The sequence below is a fragment of the Pollicipes pollicipes genome, unplaced genomic scaffold (assembly GCF_011947565.3).
Source record: "Pollicipes pollicipes isolate AB1234 unplaced genomic scaffold, Ppol_2.1 Scaffold_3447;HRSCAF=4054_pilon_pilon_pilon, whole genome shotgun sequence".
Lineage (NCBI taxonomy): Eukaryota > Metazoa > Arthropoda > Thecostraca > Pollicipedomorpha > Pollicipedidae > Pollicipes > Pollicipes pollicipes.
This window is the reverse complement of record NW_023596297.1, coordinates 27,684,138-27,706,564: the sequence shown is the minus strand read 5'-3', so window position 1 is coordinate 27,706,564 and position 22,427 is coordinate 27,684,138. Positions and strand designations below refer to the sequence as shown.

Sequence of the window (22,427 nt, the reverse complement as noted above, 5' to 3'; positions counted from 1 at the left end):
CTTCGCGTGACACTGGATATTGAAGCGAGCGCCTATGTTCACCGCCGTCGGGTCGCCAGGGCTCCCGAGCCGGCGCCCTACCTGCAGCATGGCATGCACCTGCTCCCGAGGGTGCTTTCCCAGAAGGACGTCGCGCAGGAACTGCTGCAGGTGGTTCATCTCCTCGAGCCGATAGCGGCGCGCCTCTTCAGAGCTGGCGACAAGGGGAGACCGGGCGTCGGTTAGGACGGCGCGACAACGGTGACGAGCTGCGGGCGCCGCAGTCGGTGCCGCGCCCGCAGTCCGTTACGCACAGCGGCGCGGACACCAGATGGGCCAGTTTCGGCAGACCCAGCCATTAGCCGCCGGACAGCTGTCCAGCGGCACAACGCTTAGCATAACGAACGGCAGACGGACGAACGAATGAACAACGTACAGACACAAAAGGTCGTATGCACTTCTGTGTGTTACATTTTAATGTAACCGACTCCTCGCATTGTCAAGGGATGTTGAAATACATCGAAATCCTTAATGGGAGACGTATGCGCGCGCAGCAGCACAGTAGAGGCAGCCATCGGCAACAACCAACGAGCCTCCCAACAAGCAGGCGGGTGACACTGTCACATACATGCAACTTTATGACATCTACATTCTCCTGATCATTCGTATTAAAAACAGAGACAGTCTAATTTTAAAGGAAAATTGCACCTCAACCTGGCCTGAACAGTTATTGTTGTCAGTTGTTGACCTAGCAGCACACAACTTGTGGCTGATTAACAGAACGATGGTGAAAGCAATCCACTGTTTTCCCCGCGAGGCGCTCTGTCGTCCGTAGTTAATAAATGACAAGGAGGTCGCGTCGAGCCTACGATCCGTTCCGTCATGATTTTCGACGAGTCCTTGGCGGGGTTAAGGAACGGTGCGGTCAACGAAATGCCCATTGCTGATCGTTAAAAGGCTTATTAGGGCACGCTTTCATGTGTTTTGCGTGCTGCATACATGCAATCGGCCCTCAGTGAACGATAAAGGGAAGTCATTGAACCAAAACATACATCAGTACCAAACAAGCTCAAAAACACCCCGAAACTACAAACAAGCCGAGATACTCATTGCATTCATCAGCAAAGCTTATTTGAGTGCGACGTCATATCAAACACTTGATGTGCAGTGTGCTCAATACGTTGGAAAATAAGGCGGAGACATAAGATAATAAAATCTGTTGCCTGTTCATGCAGACCTCCAATGGTGCGGTTCGTATTCTTTTGAGTGGGGCCACTGCCCCCCGCCCATGTTTGATTCGGGCCCCCATGGGTGAGTTTGTACTGCCAACCTTCTGGAAGCTAAATACAAGCAGAACGTAAGAAAAGGTGGCTCAGTTTATATCCATTTTAAAGATGGTTTCTTCCGATTATTTCTCTGCATGCTGCATGTTTTTAGCTACACGATCAGTATGTCTTGTCGACTCTGACCTAGTTTACGCCATTGTCTGAGTGTTTCGGCATGTTCAGCAATGATCCCATTTCTGCAGACAACATCAAGTTGCATTCGTCTGCCACGTCTTATCGGAAATTTAAAACAAATCGGCCGAATCCTAACACCCCCCAAAAACGTGACCACGTTATTAGCTGTCTTCGTTGGGAAGAAGCTCTGGATGTGCCGACCTTCACCTTCGACGTGAATATTCCATGGAACAGTTACAAAACCTGATGATCAACACCTGCCGTATGAACCGATAGCGGTAAACTGTTCAATAATGACCATCAAAACCACACCAGCCGTGTCAAACACGCATAACGCGAGTGCTGAGTTACAGCCTGCACCCCACCTTGTAGACATCAGACTCGTGTTTCTATTCCTTTAATAGTCGCGCTCCTCATCTTACTCTCCACTCTCGGAAGCCGTGCACGCCAACAACGTCTGAAGCCACACAAACTCGTCCCTACGTCGATTAGCGAAACCTTGTTTCGACGATCGACGCCAAACAAGATGACAAGAAAGCCCAACGACGACATCTTCCGCTGAGATAGAGCGAGGAAACGTAATATACGGCAACGTAATATAGCAGGGCTGCAATTTCTAGATCAGTTAGGGGGAGGGGGGGGGGGAGAACCCCCAAATCCATAAAGTTGAAAAGAAAGAGGGTCAAATCTAGGCAAAAACCTGTTTGATGATGTATGTAGCGCCAGCTTTTTTCCCTGCTCAGCTCCCCATCCCATTTTGCGACACTGCACCTCTATTGTGGGCGCGTAACGGCCAGGACACGCAACGGATTCACCGGCAGATTACCAAAGCACCAGGTCGGGAGCTGATAGTCCATTTCCCAGCAGGGACAAGGCTGAGTGCCGCGATTCCATTTGTCAGGATCCCTGAGTCAATGAGCCCCCCCCCCCCCCCCCACGCTGTGTCGGTCAGGGGACCACACAGTGCCTTACAAGGGTCTTGTATTGGCAAGGAGGCAAGAGTCGGTCAGGGCAGTGTTCAAAAGTCTCCTCGGAACCCATGATGACGTGCCTGATGGCAGGGCACGAAGGACTGGCTTTATGTTATATAAAACCCCGTCCTGCAGGGGCTGGTTCCCAAATGTTAGAGGGCCTCTTGCACCGATTGAGGACGTCATGGAACAATGATGACCTCCATGTTGGTCGGAGACTACCAGCACTAACCAGTCCGCATCGTGCCGGCCAGAGCCCTTGGAGTCCATTTCCCAAGCAAGGACAAGGCCCGGACCCGCGATTTGCTGTGGTCGGGACCCCTGAAAACAACGGGGGCCCCGTGCCGGTCAGAGGCTCATAACACCCAAAAGAAGGCCCTGTTTCGGCAAGGGGCCCGAGTCGGCCAAGGAACATTTAATGAACATGGACAGGGGCGGAACCCCGAATGCCACGGGGTCTCCTGCGTTGGTCGGGGTTGTCTGACGATGGAATGAGATCCGATAACTGATGACTGGGGGGCCGAAATGGGACAATCGAAGGACCCTCTGTCAGTCATTGCCACCAGGGCGGAACGGGGCACTCCGCCCCATTTCAGCCAAGGGCCCATTGATCGTCTGTGCCAATTATCGACCCACCTAGGGCGATAAGGTGTCTTGTTGCGTCAATGAGGGCTTCTACGCCAATCTGGAGGCAAATGCCTGGGTCACGGGCCCCCGGCGTCAGGCAGGCAACCAATGTAAATTTATCCCTCTGAAGGCTTCCGTATCAACCTGGAGGCCCCAACCCTGTGTCACCAGCATGACAAGCGGCAGACACCACGCACTGCGACGGAATGGCCTTGAAACCCCTGACCGGGAAATGTAATGCGCCCCTAGTGTTCTACCCACTGGGCCCCTTCCTCGGAAAAGGTAAGGGCTTTCTAAGTGTTCAATAGGGGGATCAAAATGAGGTCAAAAACGAACATGGGCCAACACAAAGAGGACGTTCACCTTTGTCGGTATCAGCTTGTGAAACAAATTATGAGACAAAGTTTTGTGCCTGCGTGCTCGCAATCTCAGCAGCAAGAAAGCCGATGGTCGATGGTTGCAGTTTCCATCGAACCGAGCGGCGATGGCCGGCACAGCTAACACCGGGCGGCGGGTGCCTGACGCGGGAGCACAGCCGTCGCGGGATAATGCTTCCGAAAGCCTTTCAAAATCGATTCGAGCTGTCCCAAAAGTAGACTGGAGCGTTACATCACTCGCATAATTTTGTTATTGTCCTCTGAACAACGGCAGCAACACGAAGATAGAAGTTCCACTTTGACTTGTTTGACTTGATCACCAAAGTCCGCCACCGGTGCGCGGTGCCGTGAATGCTAATCCACTCTTCTTATAAATATAAAAATTGCACAGGTAAACACACACTCCGGACTATCTTTTAAACGTACGAATTACATGCTAAGCCGCTTAAAGGTACTTTTTCAGTTATCGTTCCCGCCCGCCCAGTGGCCACCGTCTAATGTTACCCGCGGCCCAACAACTCGCAGCCTAAGGCGACTGCAATGCTGGTCGTCTGCGGTTTTCTTCAAAGACTTGCGAGCGCGTGTGGTTAAAACTTTTACGTAATGTTTCCAGTACCCAATGTTGAGCAAAGGTTAAAAATTTCCAAGCAAGCATGGATCACCTATGTCAATGCAACGTCATTCCCCATTTTGATCTGCAATCTACGTTCACAAAGCTCAGCACAACCCAGAATAATTCCAACGCAACCTGTAATTACTATCGGCATAGAAAAAGTCCACTGAACCATTGTAAAATGAATCGCGTCGGCGGTTATTCAATGCATTTATCTAACACCTGGTTCCTTCAGATTATTGACTTAAAATGCAAACACAATTGCATCTTTCGGTGCCTTCTGACTTCTGTCTTAGTTGAAAAGGGCACATAAATAATATATAAAAGTATTATGAAAAGGTACAAAATAGTGACCCTCGAAATCAAGTGGGCCATAGCATCAGATTTCTTGTGAGAGGGCCTTTCTTGAGGAAGGGACCCTCCGTCAACCCTATGTCCCACTGCACTCCATGGCAAGCTTGCACAGCGCGTTATTAACGGGGAAAAGACATATGCGACAAGGGGGCATCTGCCTGAGCGCATTTGGGGGAGGGTTGGGGACATGTTATTAAATGATGCGTAGAGGAGTGCTTATGTTTTGTGTTACATTTAAGAAAATAAATATGTGTTATCGATGAAATGTCGGTGTGGAAAACCCGCGTGCAAAGGAGTTGTGATAACATATATCATGGTCAATATTCTTGTGGAAACATTCATAGATACGCAACAAACTACTTAAGCAGACAATGGTGAACTATGCGGAAACTTCACATTTAAGTATGGAGAAGTACAACTGCACTCCTTAAGTTCCACAAACGGACGCGTTTATAGCAAACTGATTCATTCGCCAGCCTTCCACGCACAACTTGCAACGGTTGGCAATGTCAGCAGCCAAACTTTTAAGTTGAAGACAGATAACCAAAGGATCTGCTTCTACCACCGACCCGCTCCAGGGCGCTATGTTCCCGTCCACAGAGCCGAATTTTCTCTTCGTCCTAAAATGCAAACGGAACCGCGTAGTTTGAAACGGCGACAGCCCAACCTATCAACATGACGCCGAATGAGAGAGAAAGCGTGAATGAGGCCCGTGCCGATGCTGCACTGCTGGACGCTCAGCCGTGGCCAGTGAGCTGGGCTGAGTGCTCGGCCTTTGCCAGCGAGCTGGGCCAGCCTGCCAGCCGCTTCGCGCCGCGTCTGCTGTCCCTGCTCTTCCGACCCCAGCGCCCGGTCAGTCCGCCGGCCGGGAGGCCGCAGGTTAGCGAAACCGTCCGGCGGCCGGCAGACCCCCCCCCCCCCCTCCCACCCGACTGCAATGCCAGCCTGGGGTCAGCTTGGACCTATGAGGCCGGGGCAGCCAGGCCCTGCTGACCTTCGGTAACGAATGCCGTATGCAGCCACAATGCGGTGATGATAAATGCATGGCGCGGTGTGAGCAGATCGGTCAGTCCGGGGACAAAATTGGCACTACCGTAACAGCTTCGTGGCTTGGACACTGAGTTTGGCTAGTGAAGTTATGCATGTATTTTGCGGCGCAGACAATTATGATCCGTACGAGAAACGAGACAGCCACCTCTGCAGATGGCGGTATGAATAAGGCATCGGAGATCAAAAGATGGATGGGGTGGGCGAGAATGCACCCAGGAGTCTTTGTCAAGACCAGTCTGCTTCGATGCCAGTGACAGTGCAAACAGACATGACCTCACCAGGGGATATGAAGGGATTGATTTCGACAGGTTTGAAATCGCGATAATGCATCTACTAATCGTGTTAATGTAGAGTCTCACTGGATAATTTAGTTAAACATACCAAAGAGCACGCAATACGTGACGTGCCTCTCTTTCGGCATTGAACTTGATTCCTATCGTCGTCACTAACGTAAGCCAGAGGCTCTAAAACGTTTGCAAGAATGATCCCATGATCCAGCGGAGAGTCGGCCGACGGGTGAGAGTGATGAGAGCAAAAACGAATTGATCTGGAGAGACCGCTCGGCGGCTGTAAAACTCGTCGAGTTAAATACTTGTATGTCGGTTTTTATTTCCACCCTAGCAGGGCGCCGATGCCCGTTATTGACGCAATGTGTGCAGAGGTTCCGCTCCGGGGGAGTGGGGAGAGAAGGGGGGGGGGGGAGGGGCGCGGGTGCAGCGGCTGATAGCGGGGATCGCAGGCGACGCTGCACGCCGGTCGCTGAGTCCGCCTGTCACCCCGCAGCAGCACAGCACACACCGGTGCAACGGGGCAAACGAAGACGGGGGCCAGCCGCGCCGGCCCAGGTCAAGTCATCGAATGGGCGGGCACGAGGGTGGCACGGAGCGCCGACATTCGGCAGTCGAAAGATGTGGTGCGGCGTCCAACCACGTCCCGAGCCCGGCGGCGGCGACGGCGGCATTCGGCAGAAAACGTCATGAACGGCCTGAAACGCTTCCGGCATCGGGACTGGCATCCGGTGCTGGACGTGCCGCGTGTCGAGGTGCCGCCAGGGATGTGACGTGCGTGAAGACACGTCAAAGTAGACCCGTGGGGACATTGGTGGCGAAAAAGGCGATTGTCTTAATCACTGGTCCTGCAGCCAGCGTGTGGTCCTCGCACTAGACACATCGCAGCGAGGCCAAAGCCAACGATCATCGTTGTTGTAATTGTCAACGCACTGCAAAACACCAACATAAAGCAGACTCGTCGAGATCACGTCAAAATGGTAGAAGCTATTTCAGTTTACCTCGTCAGGAGAGACGGGATCATTGCTGACGAGGCCCCGCTGCATGATCAGTTCGACGCATGCCGTATTTGGAAAAGGGGACGAACTTCTACAAACTTGCACCGACCAACACCCACTCAACATTTAATTTATGAAACACGGCGCGAGTGTAAACAGTGTTAGTGCGCCCGAGTTGCATCAGCATGTGTGTCAAGGCCGCAGCGGGAATGATAAGTCACCGTGCTGACCGGTAAACTCAACCATCAAGCGAGACCTCAGTACAGTCTTCGCGGGGAGTATAATCTGATATAAATACTGAGCGAAGTGGAGGGGAATCGAATCACGTAGACCACACAAGCCGCCGATTCCGCTAGCAGCCGAGCGCTCGCCAGCTATTACCGGTAATATTGCCATCAGTTTTGATACAAGCGTCTCCATGCGCCTTTCGGTCCATTTCACTGTGTATTGCGGCCTATCCTTGACTCGAGTGGCCGGCGTGTTCAAAATCACTGACAGATTCGGCTCGCTCTGCTGATCACCGCTCCCACAGGGTGGCCTACAGCAAACGACGACGCTCAACTAGCCTTTTCGAAGCTCTTCGCCCTGTTCCGCCGAACTGTTTCCCATTCATCAGAGTCCATCACCCCCATTTTATCAGTAGTTCCATCATCACCTCTGCTTTCTCATCAGCCTGTAAACTAACTCGCATCACTCCAGCTCCATCACTCCACATCACTCCATCACAGTCCGGCGGTCGTTCCGACCTCAACAACTTCAGACCCCTTTCAAAACCGTCCGTGCATTATAACCTTCCAAGATAACGGAGAAGATCGCCTCTTTTCGACTCATGACATGCCTCTTAGAAAAAGTGTCACATCGTCGTACCAATGTGCGCATCGACCTTGCGATTCAACGGAAGACGCCGCGTTCTACGCTGTCTTCTGGGCATCGAGACATATCGACGACGGTCACGTTGCGTGGTTAACTACGCTCGACCTGGGCAAAGCCTTCGACAGCGTCAGCCATAGCGTCCTTATCGACAAGTTATAGCGGTATGGTGTGCTGTCGGGACGGTTCCTGAGCTTTCTCAGCGATCGTAAACAGTGAGCGGCGGCTTCTCTGATACCCTTCCACCGACCCACCGAGTAGCTCATGGATTCATTCCGGGACCAATCGTCTTCCCACTGTTCATCACCTCACCCGTGGCCGACTCTTGTCCCATGCTGACGGCACCCAACTTCTTGATCACTCCCCACCGAACACCACCGGGCCATCTGAACTCAGAAGGCGAATCAAGGGGTCGATCTTTGATCTCCAACTGCGGTTCCGGATTAATAGTCTAAAGATGAAGCCAAGCAAAAGTTTCGCAACTCTTATTAAAGTTTCTCAGTCTCTCTTAAAGGAATAACCATTCCACATAGCAATATTAAGTCAACACATACATCACATTAAAACCGTTAAAATTCTTGGCGCACTCCTCGACCAGCATCTGACGTGGTAGTCGCACATATCCACGGCAGCCTGTCGGTGAAACTCCCTCCACAAGATCCGCCATCGTTTTACATCCGCCGTCTTCAAACTCCTAGTCCAAGCCCATGTTTTCCCCACACATCTATTACTGTCTTTCTGCCTGGGAAGAAGCCACCAAGTGTCAGCTTCAGCGTGTCCAAAAAACATTGAACTTTGCAGCCAGACTTGTGACTGGGGTGCGGCGCCCAGAATGCATCTCACCAGCGCCACAAGCGCTTGGCTGGACAAGATGGAGAAGATGGCGCGCCGCCACGACTGCACACAGGTGCGGAAAACCCTGTTCCGCAGCCAGTGTCCCCCAACTCTATCGCACACGTTTGTTCGTCGCGCCAATATATCATCCCACGACACCCGCGCCGTGGCGGCCTAGATGCTGCGGCTCCTGGGGCGTCGTCTGGTCAAAACTCAGCGGGAGTTTGCATGCAGAGCCGCGTCGTCCTGGAACGCCCGGCCAGCGGAGCCGACCGCCGGGGACAGCAGCGCGCGATGTCGCTGCGCTAGGGTGGTTTTGTTGTGGTGTGCGTGTGTGTTCGTGGGGAGCGTTTTAGGTGGCACGCGCGTTGGCCTTTGCTATTTCGTTCCGTGGTGCTTTGTCTTCTGTTCTGTAGCATTGTGTAAACACATCGACTGAATTTGTGATAATCAACGCGTGGAATGATTCTTACGAATTATATGACTGACTGCTTCGTAACTCCGCTAGTTAACGACTGTTGAGCTGATGATGACGTAATGACCTGCTGCTAGTAACAGCCACTGACCTGATGATGACCTGGCGCGTGCAGAAGTGGCCTGGAGGTAGCGCGGCCTGGCTTTGTTCACTCATATCGCCCTTCACGTGCATATAGGTGATCTCGTTGGTACTCGAGATAAGACGAACGGTAACGCTGTCGAAGTCTTGCGGAAACAGGAACACTGCAAACGAACATGCCTGGTTACAACGACGACGAGCAGCATGTGACCCAGGTGTGCCACGCCAAACGGGGGGGGGGGGGGGGGAGGGAGGGAGCAGGAAAACTCAGCCAGCGGCTCAACTATGCGCTGGACATGGAGACGCTCAGGCAGGTGGACATGGAGGTGGCTTGCGGTAGTGAGACACGGGGAGAACTCCTGCTTGTTGAAACATGGGACAACGGGCACATAGGGCACTGGGTAGTCCCCGGAAACAGGCCCCGACGTCCGAACGCTAACGCAGTGTTTGAAGAGCGTCATAACGTTTTCAGTGCTGAGGCGTTTCACTGCAGCGTGGATCAATAGCACCATACCTGACTCCCAGTGCCGCACGCAGCAGACCCCGCGCTGTATAAAAACCCGCTCCAGAAGAGATGTGGAGGCTTGAGTATGCAGATAAAAGGTCAAGTAGGTGACTGACATATAGGTGACTGACATATGACGATGGGTCCCACTGTCTGACATCCAGCCCGTTGTATCTATGTCCCGTCAGGTGTCCCTTTACAGATAATCGTGCATGTCTCAACAGGAACTGTTAGATCAAAACAAACACATTAAATTTATTTCGTAGGCCCGTTATATTTTACCTCAATTATCATGTCGAGCTTGAAACGAGCTAAAACGACGCGAAACGAACTTGATAATATGACGTCTGAATTTTTACCATAAGGCTGCTGACACAAGCTGTATTGCTCCTATGAAACAAAGCTGTACATTCTTGCACGTGGACATCTGATTTAGTCGTGTAAAAATACCACCACTGATTGAGCTCCAAAGATATGCAATATCCGATTGCATCATACTTGCACGGCCTACCATAACCCGATCCCGGTCGTAATCTCCCGCAATCCAATTGCAACAGTAATCACCATCGAATCATGTACAGTTTCGATGCATCTTTGCAGAAGCGACAGCGCTCTGCACGGAGACGTTCCCCAGGGAACACGGCGGCTGCGCGAGCCTCAAAGTTCGGCAGCAGCTCGCAGCCCGAGCCATTGAGCCTATCATCGAGCATTCTGATAATAAACCGCAGGCCAAATCCAACGTAACAACTTGGCAGGTTCCTCCTACGATGACCTAGCCAAGTTTCGAACATTGCAGAGCTCCTTATAATTTCCAGGTCGCGTGGAAAGCAAACAGGTCCGCGGCAGAGTGTCGGGAGCCTGCCGTAACACCGGAGCAGTTAAGCCAGAAATGCATGATATATGGTGAGCCGTCTCGGACGACTGTGGCAGCAACGAGACTTTGGAAGCTTGAAACTGCCTGACAGCATCCGCTGCCAGCCGTCCAGATGGGCAGGAAATGGAGCAGCCCCCAACGCCAGACCTTCCGTAATAGCTCGCCTCCCACTGATGACCGATGACTAGTGATGACTGCGGTAGGAGCTTGGCCAGTTCAACCGTGCCAGTGCAAACCGGCGTGCTCCGTACCCCGTTACCCCTTTTACCCTTAAGACGTGGCTTCAGACCCTTTTACGCGAGTGGCGTTGTACGGCCGGCGCGAGCGCGTGGGGCAGCGGCGGTACTCACTGAGCCCCTGTCGCACGGCCGCCCACATCTGGTCGTCCTGGTGCAGGAACGTGTGCACCGACTTCTGTGCCACCTCGCTGGGCAGGTAGCCGGCACAGATGCTTATCCTGAAACAAGGACGCCGGTTCTCCGCTAAGTCTCAGAGCGTGGGCGATGCGGTCAAAGCGTTCAAACGACAGCTGAGCGGTCTGCCCCAGAGGCGGAGAGTCTCAGACCTCTAAGTAGGTGGAGGGTTTTCCATTTTAATGTGTTTTGTCACACAACGCATTATGATCTATTCCACAGTTGTCACAGGGATAGGGGCTCTCTGCACGCCCCCACCCCTTACCCACCATCCAATGCCCATGCTCCTTCCTCGATCTTTCCTGCGTCCAAAGGGGTAGTGCAAGCCGGTCAAAACCTGAGTAGAATCAGAACAGCTCACACGGCACTGTCAAGGGAAGCAGCCTGCACAGCTGTGTGTCCTGCTGCTCTATCGGCAGCTCACTATAACATTTGGGAGCGAAGGCGGTCTCCAGCTTAAAACCCGGGCAATAGACCCATGTAAACGGTGTTGTGAGTTCGTGACATCGCACCGATAACAGCAACACGTACAGTAACACCAGGGAGCTTTTAACCTGTTTGAGCATCACTAATTACGCCAGTGATCGGCCGCTAACCCAACACTGGCCTGGTGACTCCACAGTGACCCGGTGACCCGACTCTGATATGGTGACCTGTCAATGATCCACTGACACCATTACCCCGTGACCCAAAACAGGCCCTATACTAACCTAGGGACTCAGACACCTAACCCTGCGATCTCGTAACCCATAAAAGACCCTGTGGTCAAACACCCCCGCCGCTAGCCCGCCACTAATCCTACCCTAATCTCGTGACTGCCACCGGCCGGGCGCCATTCCACTGACCTGCTGTCCGAGCCGACGATGACGCCGTCGGAGCGCACCTGCAGCATGTACTCGTTCTCGGGGCGGGCCTCGCGGTAGGCGGGCACCGTGCCCCCGGCCGGCGTCACCCGCGCCACCAGGATCACCTCGTCGTCCGGCACCAGTCGCAGCCGTGCCTCCGCGCCTGTCGAACACCGGCCAAAGAGGGAGGTTAGTTAGCCAGGGGCTGAGGTCAGCCGAAAGATGAGCACGCTCTCCGGACCCCGCCCCGCCCGCGCTCATCGCCTCCTCAAGTTCGGCCCAGGGCGACAAACGCGGCCGACGGACACGGCAGCTGGTGGTGCCACCAGCGAAGGCAGCTCCGACCGTCGTGCAGCGTTTGGACGCCCGGTGAGCGGAACACCAGCCCGACAGTCGCAGTTCCGCGGCCCTGGGGGTGACAGGTGTTCTAAAAGCGTCTCCAGGTGCAGTTCCAGGAGGTGCTCTGAGTTCTCAGCGTTCCGGTTCGGTGAGCAGCCGGCTGCCGGCGCTCCGTCCACCCTCGACGGTCTGGGTGAAGCCTCGGCAGCGTGTGGAATAGCGAGTTGGCGAGCGTTCGCCGGCGTCCATCACAACTAGCGGCTGCGCTGGAGCACGGGCGGCCCAGGAGCCTCGGAATGGCGCCGCACGAGCTTACTCAGAGACAGGTCTCATGAGGCCACACGACGAACGAGCACATTGGACGCACCGGGCAGACCGGCCGATGGCTTACTATCCCATCTTTGACGGCGCACAGAGAGCTGAAATGCGCGGCGTTGCCGTTTGCGGAATCATGTACGCCAAAAGACAGTCTGAAAAACTGGAAATGCGGCTTAGTAGACCCTATCCTCATCAACACTCCCAATAAGTATTACACTTGGCTTGAGTGGTGAAGCGAAACAAAACCGCCGAACGTGACCACTAAAACGTAGACCGGCCGATGGCATTACTATCCCATCTTTGACAGTGCACGGAGAGCTGAAATGCGCAGCGTTGCCACCTGCGGAATCATGTCCGCCAAAAGACAGTCTAAAAACTGGAAATGCGGCTTAGCAGACCCTATCCTCATCAACACTCCCGATAAGTATTACACTTGACTTGAGTGGTGAAGCGAAACAGAACCGCGGAACGTAAACCCACGTTCACGAAACACCACAAGATTCGAGTGGAGTGAAAGCCACGCTGTGCCACTGCACTGCAAATTACGGGTCTGACACTTGGCTGCCACGAACGTAGCCGCGAAACATCGCTGCGATTGTGCTGGACCGACGCTGCTTGTCTGCGTATTAAATGACGCTTTCGAATTGCTCTTATTTTGCGGGGCTTCTCTGTTTAGTGCACTTGAACCTAACTCTCGCAGCCAGTGAATACCAGGCCAAAGACCTCAATAGCGCATATGGTCCTGCTGACCGACGGACTGCACCGGCCGGCTGTCAATGGCGGATATCATCTCGCAGCAGTACAGCACGCCAGTTCCTGACGGTCGTTCGCAAAACGCGTGACGTCCGGCACGCCGCCGGGCCTTAAAGTGCGCACCCCGAGGTGGTGCAGCGCTGCCGGCAGCGAGATACTGATGAGTGACGTCATTGACGTTACTGGTGTCAGCAGAGCAGCCGCCGCCCCGCTGCCACCCCGTGAATAGGTGCAGGACTGAGCGGTGACACGCAGCGCAGAGGCCGGCCGCGCGGGCCGAGCGCTGTCAGCTCGGTCAGCTCAGCTTCGTCAGCTCATTCAGCGCAACTCCGTCAGCTCCATTAGCTCGGTCAGCTCAGTCAGCTCAGCTCGGTCAGCTCAGTCAGTTCAGCTCCGCCAGCTCCATCAGCCCAGTTCCGTCAGCTCCGTCAGCTCGGTCAGCCCGGTCAGCTCAACTTCGTAAGCTCGGTTAGCTCTGCTCCGTCAACTCGGTCAGCCCAGCGCAAGAAAACCGGTGCCGGCTTCAGCCCGCTCGACAGAGGACCGGGCTCAACTGATCACTGATCTGAGAGCTGAGCTGACGATGCCCAGCTGACCGAGATGACAGCGCTGAGCTGCTGGGTTCAGCATCCAGGCGACCCGACATCCACCACTGATGATGACGATGCCGAGCAGTGCCACCCACGCACCGGCCGCCGTCACCAGCCGACGTCGCAGCTCGCGGTCGACACCCGCGAGCGCACGGTCCGGCCCGGCGCGTATCCAGTTCCGCTACCGTCAGGCTCATTTATTATTTATTTAGCGACTTACCCAGGCTTTCGTCCACCGTCAACCACTCGAGCATCACTCAGCGGCTGTATCGCACACAGGCCCATCTCTCATCTCTTTCTCCGCCCGCCAGTCGGCGCTCTCCGCTGGTGCTCTGGTGATCGCGACAAGGACTCTGGTGCACGTTACTAGTCCCGCCTTGTTTCTAGTTCTAGTTCCTGGTGGTTCTTGACAGCCATCGTGGTCAAGGCAAAGCAAAACACGAGGGGAAGCATCACATATTTCTTCCGTCCGAGCAAGACCAGAGTAATGGCATTCGGAGCAGCTACGTCAAAATCCGTGGAGCAGGATTATATATATATATATATATATATATAAATATAAATATATATATATATGTATATATATATAGTAGTTTATTGACATATATATATATCGTGTATTATATACATCGTGTAAATATATATTGTATATATTTATTCCGCACATATTTCGTGGAATTCTGCCACGGCACTGCAGATCAAATCACAGCACTGCGGGGCATATGTTTTGGTACTTTTCCATAACAAAGAAAAGGCAGTTATCAAACATTTACGTGTCATATTGTTGCCATGCAAAATGGTTCTCATGTTCTCTTTAGTATTGAAATAATGTACAGCATACCTAAACTAAGGTAAGTACACCGGCCCTATACGGTGTCATCAGCTACAAATTCTTATGTTGAGTTAACGACCTACAGCATACCAGAGGGTACTGGCAAAACGACGTTGCAATGCCAAACAACGGTTACATCCACGTTACTCAATATTTCGAGCTGTGCTCATCCTCAAGAGCAATGATGACCTCCTACCCTGTCTGCATCCTCACGGGTGCTCTACTCAGTTTTCAGGATGAGCGCAACTTGAAACATTGAGTACCGTCAATAAACTACTTATTCAGCATTACCACGTCGCTTAAACAGTACCCCATGGTATACTGAAAGTCGTTGACTTAATATAAAAACTTTCAGCCCAAAATGTCCCCAAAACAGAAGCTTTTTTTCTTGCATCAAGTCTAACACGTTTTCACTCTATCATGACACATACATTTTACCTTGATAATGATGATTTTCGCGATCGAGAGATCAGAGGCACTATATCTTCCTTCATAATGAAGGTCGTTGCTGATGCAGGGCCCGGTTCGGAAGTCATCAACAACGTTGGAATTGGGAAAGTCCGAGCATGAATGAAAACACGGCCGTAAAGCGTACGGCGGCCGGCAGCGAGACTCATTTAATAGCCGGCGGCACGAAAACATCGTCAACGCCTCGAGTTATGACCTCCTGACACGGCAGGACGCCAAGAAAACGAAGGGGATCAGGAGGGCAGCGGAGACAAGCCAGCGGAGGTAGAGCCAGCAGGGGAGGAAGAGACAGAGTAAGAAGGTAAAGGAAGGACACGATACCAGGAGGGGCAAGAAAAAAAGGGGCCAGGAAAGGAACAGCCAGAGTGGAAGAGGCCAGGAGAAGGTTGTATGCCAAGGGTGAGGCCGGGTAATTTCAGTGAACGTAAATAAGCTGTACATAATTGCAGGAATGAGGAGACTACGCCGACCATTTTGACCTTACAACCGCATGTTGAACGTAAAATTAGGGCTAAGCTAATGGGAGGTCAGGAAACCAATAACAATGCGGCATAGGAGCTGCTGGTTCGGAACCAGACGTCAGGTTCGTGAGGAGATGGCGCAAGGTCAAAAGAGCGGAGGGATTAGACAGCAAGCCGCGGCTGACCAGAGTGTGTTACCAGCTGACTAACTGGCGGCTGACCAGCGTGTGTTACCATCTGATTGACGGCTGACCAACGTGTGTTACAGGCTCCACATGACAGTTAAGGCCCAGAACATCAGTCAGGGCAGGTGACGCAAGCGATAAATGAGTCGCTACATGCAGCCGGCTGCAGTTGCACAGATACTGCTCTCGTTCAAATGACCCAGAAATGAAGATCCTCTCCTTTCCCAACACGGAATTATTTTTCAAACGCGGATGAAATTATATTAATTGTATGAAGTAGCTACCTCCTTCACAAGCACAAACGCAGACAGAGGGTGGGTGGGTAGGTGGATTCCCCGTATCCATTTTTTCATCCCCCTTAAACTCACATTTTGACCACTTTTACCACAGATGGCCCCCGGACGGAAAGGTGAAAATCAGTGAAATGCCTTCACTCTGAGCCACGCTCCCCCCTTCAACCTTTAAGAAATCCAGAAAGCCTGACGAAAAATGGCTGCGATGCTGCACGCAAGTCGCAAACAATACGTGCTGCCTAGCGACGGAAATGGTCTGTGAATAACCTGACTAGTACAACTATATATGTCCTCATTTTACCCAGCACCATCTGGTATCGTAGATAAGAATAAATACGTGGTATCTAAACGATAGCTGTCACTTGATGCCTCTTTCGCACAGCAGATAGCTTTCCCCGCTCGTCTCAGTCACAATAATGTTAGACTGGTGTCGACGGCGTCGCTTGCCAAGTAACCGTACGCGAACTAAGGGGCAGGCGGCACTCACAATCCATCAGCGACAAAACATCACGGCATGTTGGTGCCATGGTTCATTCAGCGTTGGTGTGTTTCAGAGCAAACTGAAAACGAAATCGCAATGACTCCATTGTGCCGAAGCGATGGTGGGGTAGCTAGGTACAGGATCAATCCAATTTAAAACGTCCTCATACAAGTGCGTAGCTAATGTAAGATTGCTGAGTTTTACAGATACACAATGCAATGTACGATGAAATGTACTACGGGGAATGGTACACGAATAACGAGGGACAAAATTAGGAAACAGCCACAAACTTCTTTTAAATGGTATCACATTAGGACACCGACAATATCGCGATGTCAATGCCTTCATGCCATGCCGACGTGCTATCGACGCCGCCTAACGTCGTCACAACGTGTCCTTTGCCCCGCACCTCTTCCGTGTGCGGACCGTGGCACGGTGACTGCCAGTGACGTTACCCCTCTCGAGCCGTCGGTCGGGACGGAGCTCGGCTGGTCTGGCCACAAATGAGTCCGAAAGGGCTTACAGGAACAATGGGATGCAGCACTGAGGCCCGCGTGACCAGCCTGGCAAAACACGGTCAGTGTCAGTCAGTACACGGTCAGAACAGCGGTCAGTGAGGACCACTGGCCGCTGTGGACGTCGCGACGTCTGGACTGTACACTGCTCGCGGACCTCTTCACCTGCAGCCGGCTGGGAGCGGGGCGAGGCAGGGGGCCTATCCAACAGGGGACCCGGTGCCCGGCCTACAGCCCTCTGCAGCCTCAACGACCCAGTCATCAGGCACGGCTGGTCGAGCCCCGGGCAGGGAGCCGATGCCGGGCCCGTGCAGACGGGGCGTCGCCGACGACACGTCGCTGGGCTCTACCGTGGGCGTGGAAAATGAAGCCGGCGGCCAGCCAGGCCCGGCAACACTGTTTCTCTGTATCGGAGTGCCGCCGCAGTTGACGCAGGTACGCTGCCAGCCCGCGCAGGTAATACCTTGCCGGCACATATGATGGTTTGCTGATTAATGTCGTCTGTCAGCCTGTCAGAAAAATATGAGGCTGCAGTTTGCTCCTCTCCTCAGGCTGGTCATTAAAATGTTATGACCCCGTCAAATGTCAGGGGACGAGATTCCAGCGGCTTTATCCAATTGCGCCCCTGCGGTCGCCGAGCGACAGGAATTCTGACAATCCACATCTACAACGTTTTGGCCTGAGCAAACACGCGGTCCTCGGAAACCGATCTGAAGCGGCAGCGACGTCCGTCCCGTAACTCGGCGAGGAAACCCGACCGGCCCACATAGTCCGCATCTGACGTCAACGACAGCTGAATGCCGTCCTGTGAGCCACATCCCGCGCTGAATCATCGCCAGCCGATGGTTACGGCAGACCCTTGGCGGCCCGACAGCGGCTTTGTTTTTGCCCCGGCGATTTGGCAATCGGCCTACGAACCGCGCGCAAGACGACCCAGCACCCGTGTTTCGTCAGGCGAGCCTGCGTCGCTGCGTGCGGTAGTTTTCCACTGAAGTGTGCTCGGGCGAGGTCATGGCCTCTGGCCAGTGCCGTGTCACGCGGCCTCGCCTTGAGCTCCACGCAGCCTCCGGGCCGTCCGGGGGTAACGTCGGGCGGCAGAGAGCCGCGTCAGGTCGGCCGCCAGCCGGTCGATCGCTCGAACACCGCTCGGAGCGCGCCTCTGGCACGCGCGTCTGATCGAGTGCCACGCGGATCAAACGCTGGTGGCTCTGGGCGCGCCGCGGACTGGGCGGAGGTGTAGTTCGTGTGGAGCGGTGGCGGGATGTGCGCGAGCGCCGGGCCCTCGGCCCTGTTTACACTGGCCGGCCGCGCTCCTGAACGCCGCCGGCCGCCGGCTATCACAGGCTGTCACAGACGCGACACGGTGTAGCACACCCAATCTCGGCTCTATAGAGCCGGTTGCCGAGTCAGCGCGGCCAGTCGGCTCCGATCGACGCGATGCTCAGATGGAGGCATGAATCACCGATGCCACCCTCATCACATGGAGGCACGACTCCATATTTATCATCGTGTCCGTGGACGTTTTCGTGAGTCCCGTGATCCTGTTTCGTACCGTGAACTGCAAACCGGGACAAAACTGATGAGAGCATATGCCCACTGTCTTGCCGTGTTGTCAGCCCCATACGTCACACGCGAAGTTTTAGCAGCAGAACGCTTATTTGTAAAGCGCACGCTAAACAGAAAATGGCATGTTTAATGAAACGGACGGGGAATGGAGGCACAATCGTAGCCAGGCCGCAATTCAACGTACGGTTAGAGCATTGACAGTGTTGGCCAACACATAAATATTTATGTGCGTGCCCGTACCCTGGCAAGACTAAGCTACCCCTGCATGCGCTAACGTCGCGTGAGACATTGCAGTGTCTTCTCCAAATACACAGCGTATCTGGACTCTGGCGGACAAGGCCCGTGACATGCCCCGGTCAAGGTTCGGACGCGGGAGTGGGACCCAGGCGACCTCTCGTCGCCGGCCGTTCGCCCAGCCCCGACCGAGCTGCGTCTCAGCACGGGTCACAGCCGACCATCCGCCCAGCCCCGACCGAGCTGCGTCTCAGCACGGGTCGCGGCCGACCATCCGCCCAGCCCCGACCGAGCTGCGTCTCAGCACGGGTCGCCGCCGACCATCCGCCCAGCCCCCGACCGAGCTGCGTCTCAGCGCGGGTCGCGGCCGACCATCCGCCCAGCCCCGACCGAGCTGCGTCTCAGCACGGGTCGCGGCCGACCATCCGCCCAGCCCCGACCGAGCTGCGTCTCAGCGCGGGTCGCGGCCGACCATCCGCCCAGCCCCGACCGAGCTGCGTCTCAGCACGGGTCGCGGCCGACCATCCGCCCAGCCCCGACCGAGCTGCGCCTCAGCACGGGTCACAGCCGACCATCCGCCCAGCCCCGACCGAGCTGCGTCTCAGCACGGGTCGCGGCCGACCATCCGCCCAGCCCCGACCGAGCTGCGTCTCAGCACGGGTCGCAGCCGACCATCCGCCCAGCCCCGACCGAGCTGCGTCTCAGCACGGGTCGCAGCCGACCATCCGCCCAGCCCCGACCGAGCTGCGTCTCAGCACGGGTCGCGGCCGACCATCCGCCCAGCCCCGACCGAGCTGCGTCTCAGCTGCGTCTCAGCACGGGTCGCAGCCGGCTCCCCGACTGCAGCGCACGGCACGCACACGTGGATCACACCAGCTCGGTCCAACCCAGCGGTCTGCGCCCGACGACGCACCAGCTCTGTCCAGACCAGCGGCCTGCACCCGGCACAGACCAGCTCGGTTCAGACCAGCGGTCTGCGCCCGGCGGCACACCAGCTCGGTCCAACCCAGCGGTCTGCACCCGGCACAGACCAGCTCGGATCGGACCAGCGGTCTGCGCCCGGCGGCACACCAGCTCGGTTCAGACCAGCGGTCTGCGCCCGGCGGCACACCAGCTCCGTCCAGACCAGCGGCCTGCACCCGGCGACAGACCAGCCCGGTTCAGACCAGCGGTCTGCGCCCGACGACGCACCAGCTCTGTCCAGACCAACGGCCTGCACCCGGCACAGACCAGCTCGGATCGGACCAGCGGTCTGCGCCCGGCGGCACACCAGCTCGGTTCAGACCAGCGGTCTGCGCCCGGCGGCACACCAGCTCCGTCCAGACCAGCGGCCTGCACCCGGCGGCACACCAACTCGGTCCAGACCAGCGGCCACCAGTCGGCAGGCAGCTCCGGGGAGCCGCTGGGCCGTGAAGACGACTGGCCGGCTTAGCTCCGATGTCCACGTCGACTGAGAGCCGCCTCGACGGAATCCGCTAAGCAAATAACCAGCCGAGATTTCCGCAGAATCAATTAGAAAGGAGTATCGAGCGGCCGGGCGCGGCGCTCCGAGCGGTAGTTCACGCCCCGGCGTTCAGAGAAGACGGCCGTGACGGAGCGGCCGGTGCTCCCTCCCAGGCTGGGTCGTAGCTCGCCAGCCCTACCGAGGCGCCCCGCACGCGCACCAGGTCAGATCCGGTGATGAAGAGTCACGTTTCTTGTCTTGTCGTCTAAAGCTGCACGAAATTGTGATCACTGGTTGCAGGTATCACAGCACCTAGAACGGACGTCAGCCGGGTCAGGCTGGTGAGTACGATAATTGTTCAATGCTCAGGTAGGCATCGCTCCGCCTTTTGCCTCGATCGTAGTAAATGGCGGGAAACACGTACCTGGGAAGTGCACCAGGTTTTCTTCCCACGTCAGTCAATCGGCACCATCTTGGGTTAGACGCGAATGGTGTATTCGTCGTGCTCAGGCATCTACGTATCGCATCTTCCACAAATTTCAAGTGACGTGCTATTCAAGGAATCCCCAGCCGTTCGCTGCCAAAAGCATGCAGGGTCCCGATTTGCGCATGCATCCCGCAGTTGTTCGTGCCGTTCTGACCCTTACATCTGGGATCACTCTCATAACGTCGACACGTTGTTATTGCCTATTAATAGGGCTTAACGACGCATTGAGCATCGCAGGCCATTTGGCGTCGAGAGCTCTCGCGCCGATTACAGCGGGCACAAAGTAACTCCCGGCCCGGCTCGAGCCACAGGACCTGGCGCGGCTCGAGCCACATGACCTGGCGCGGATCACAGGACCTGACGCGGATCACAGGACCTGGCGCGGCTCGAGCCACATGACCTGGCGCGGATCACAAGGCCTAGCGCGGCTCGAGCCACATGACCTGGCGCGGATCACAGGACCTGACGCGGATCACAGGACCTGGTGCAGCTCGAGCCACATGACCTGGCGCGGATCACAAGGCCTAGCGCGGCTCGAGCCACATGACCTGGCGCGGATCACAGGACCTGACGCGGATCACAGGACCTGGCGCGGCTCGAGCCACATGACCTGGCGCGGATCGCAGGACCTGACGCGGCTCGAGCCACGGAACCTGGCGCGGCTCGAGCCACATGACCTGGCGCGGATCACAGGATCTGACGCGGATCACAGGACCTGGTGCGGCTCGAGCCACATGACCTGGCGCGGATCACAGGACCTGACGCGGCTCGAGCCACGGAACCTGGCGCGGCCCGAGCCACATGACCTGGCGCGGCTTAATCCACAGGATCAGGCACGGCTCGAGCCACAAGACCTGACGCGGATCGAGCTACAGGACCTGAAGCGGCTCGAGCCACATGACCTGGCGCGGCTCGAGCTACAGGACCTGGCGCGGCTCGAGCCACAGAACCTGGCGCGGCTCGAGATTCGGGATTTCCCGAAAAAGGCGTGAAGTGAACGCTCCAAACCTCCTCTCCTCCAAACCCGGCAGTATACTCCTCTTCACGTCTGCAGACTGGGCTTTCCTTGGCAGATGCATGCCCTTTTTCGGAGTTTTCAAAGCCAAAATTCTGCTGATGCGCAAACGGTTGCACGCCGCAGTGATAGCTGACGGATCTGAATGTCAAGTGCCACAGCAGACACTACCGGCCATGCAGCAATCTTAATGCTCATCATATGTTTGCAGACCACCTAAAAATGACGTGCAAGCTGATACCAAAACACAAAAGCCAAGCTTTAAAAAAACTTTGGTTCATTTAGAAGATTAGGTTGCCTGAAAAAGTGCTGATAGTTCGTCGCATGCAACTTGGCCGAAAAAGCGAAAAGGTCCAGTGCCGTCATTGAGCTAGACGTCCTTATTGATGGGGGGGGGGGGGGGGGGGGGAGATAACGGAAGCTTTTTTTCTCGCAGACACATCCGTCGGTTTATTTCTTGCTGTTTTTTAATCGGCCCCACGTCCGACTTCTCACGCTCCCACTGCTAACCCATGCGAAAGCGCGCCACGGAGTCAGGCCGCTGGAATCTCGGGCATGCTTCGTTCCCACTGAACCCTCACACCCCTCAACACGTCCAAAGAAAATATTCTGCACTGCAGGTGCCATGACGTGTCGTAAACGCACGCGTGCGGACCCAGCAGAGCGTAGCCCCGCCAACCGTCCCCGATCACACGAGGGAGGCTGACACGGACCGGTCGCACTAACGCCCCGTCCCCTCCCCGTCCCCAGGGTCGTCCGGGGGTCGCCCGTCCAGGCACTCCGTACTCGAGCTACGCCGGGCCAGGACGCCGAGCATGGTCGGCAACAGTTAA

General features: G+C 55.3%; 1 protein-coding gene across 1 annotated transcript in view; it reads right to left on the bottom strand.

Annotated features, from left to right (window-relative positions):
- LOC119092373 (uncharacterized protein C6orf132 homolog) overlaps positions 1–13,867 on the bottom strand; it is a 19,719-nt gene extending 5,852 nt beyond the window's left edge. The window contains exons 1-5 of the mRNA XM_037215337.1: positions 13,834–13,867; positions 11,614–11,776; positions 10,706–10,812; positions 8,987–9,140; positions 82–193 (exon numbers count right to left, since the gene is read on the bottom strand). Coding sequence (XP_037071232.1) covers positions 82–193; positions 8,987–9,140; positions 10,706–10,812; positions 11,614–11,776; positions 13,834–13,867 — 570 coding nt within the window. The remainder of the gene's footprint in view (positions 1–81; positions 194–8,986; positions 9,141–10,705; positions 10,813–11,613; positions 11,777–13,833) is intronic.
- Positions 13,868–22,427: the final 8,560 nt, after the last annotated feature.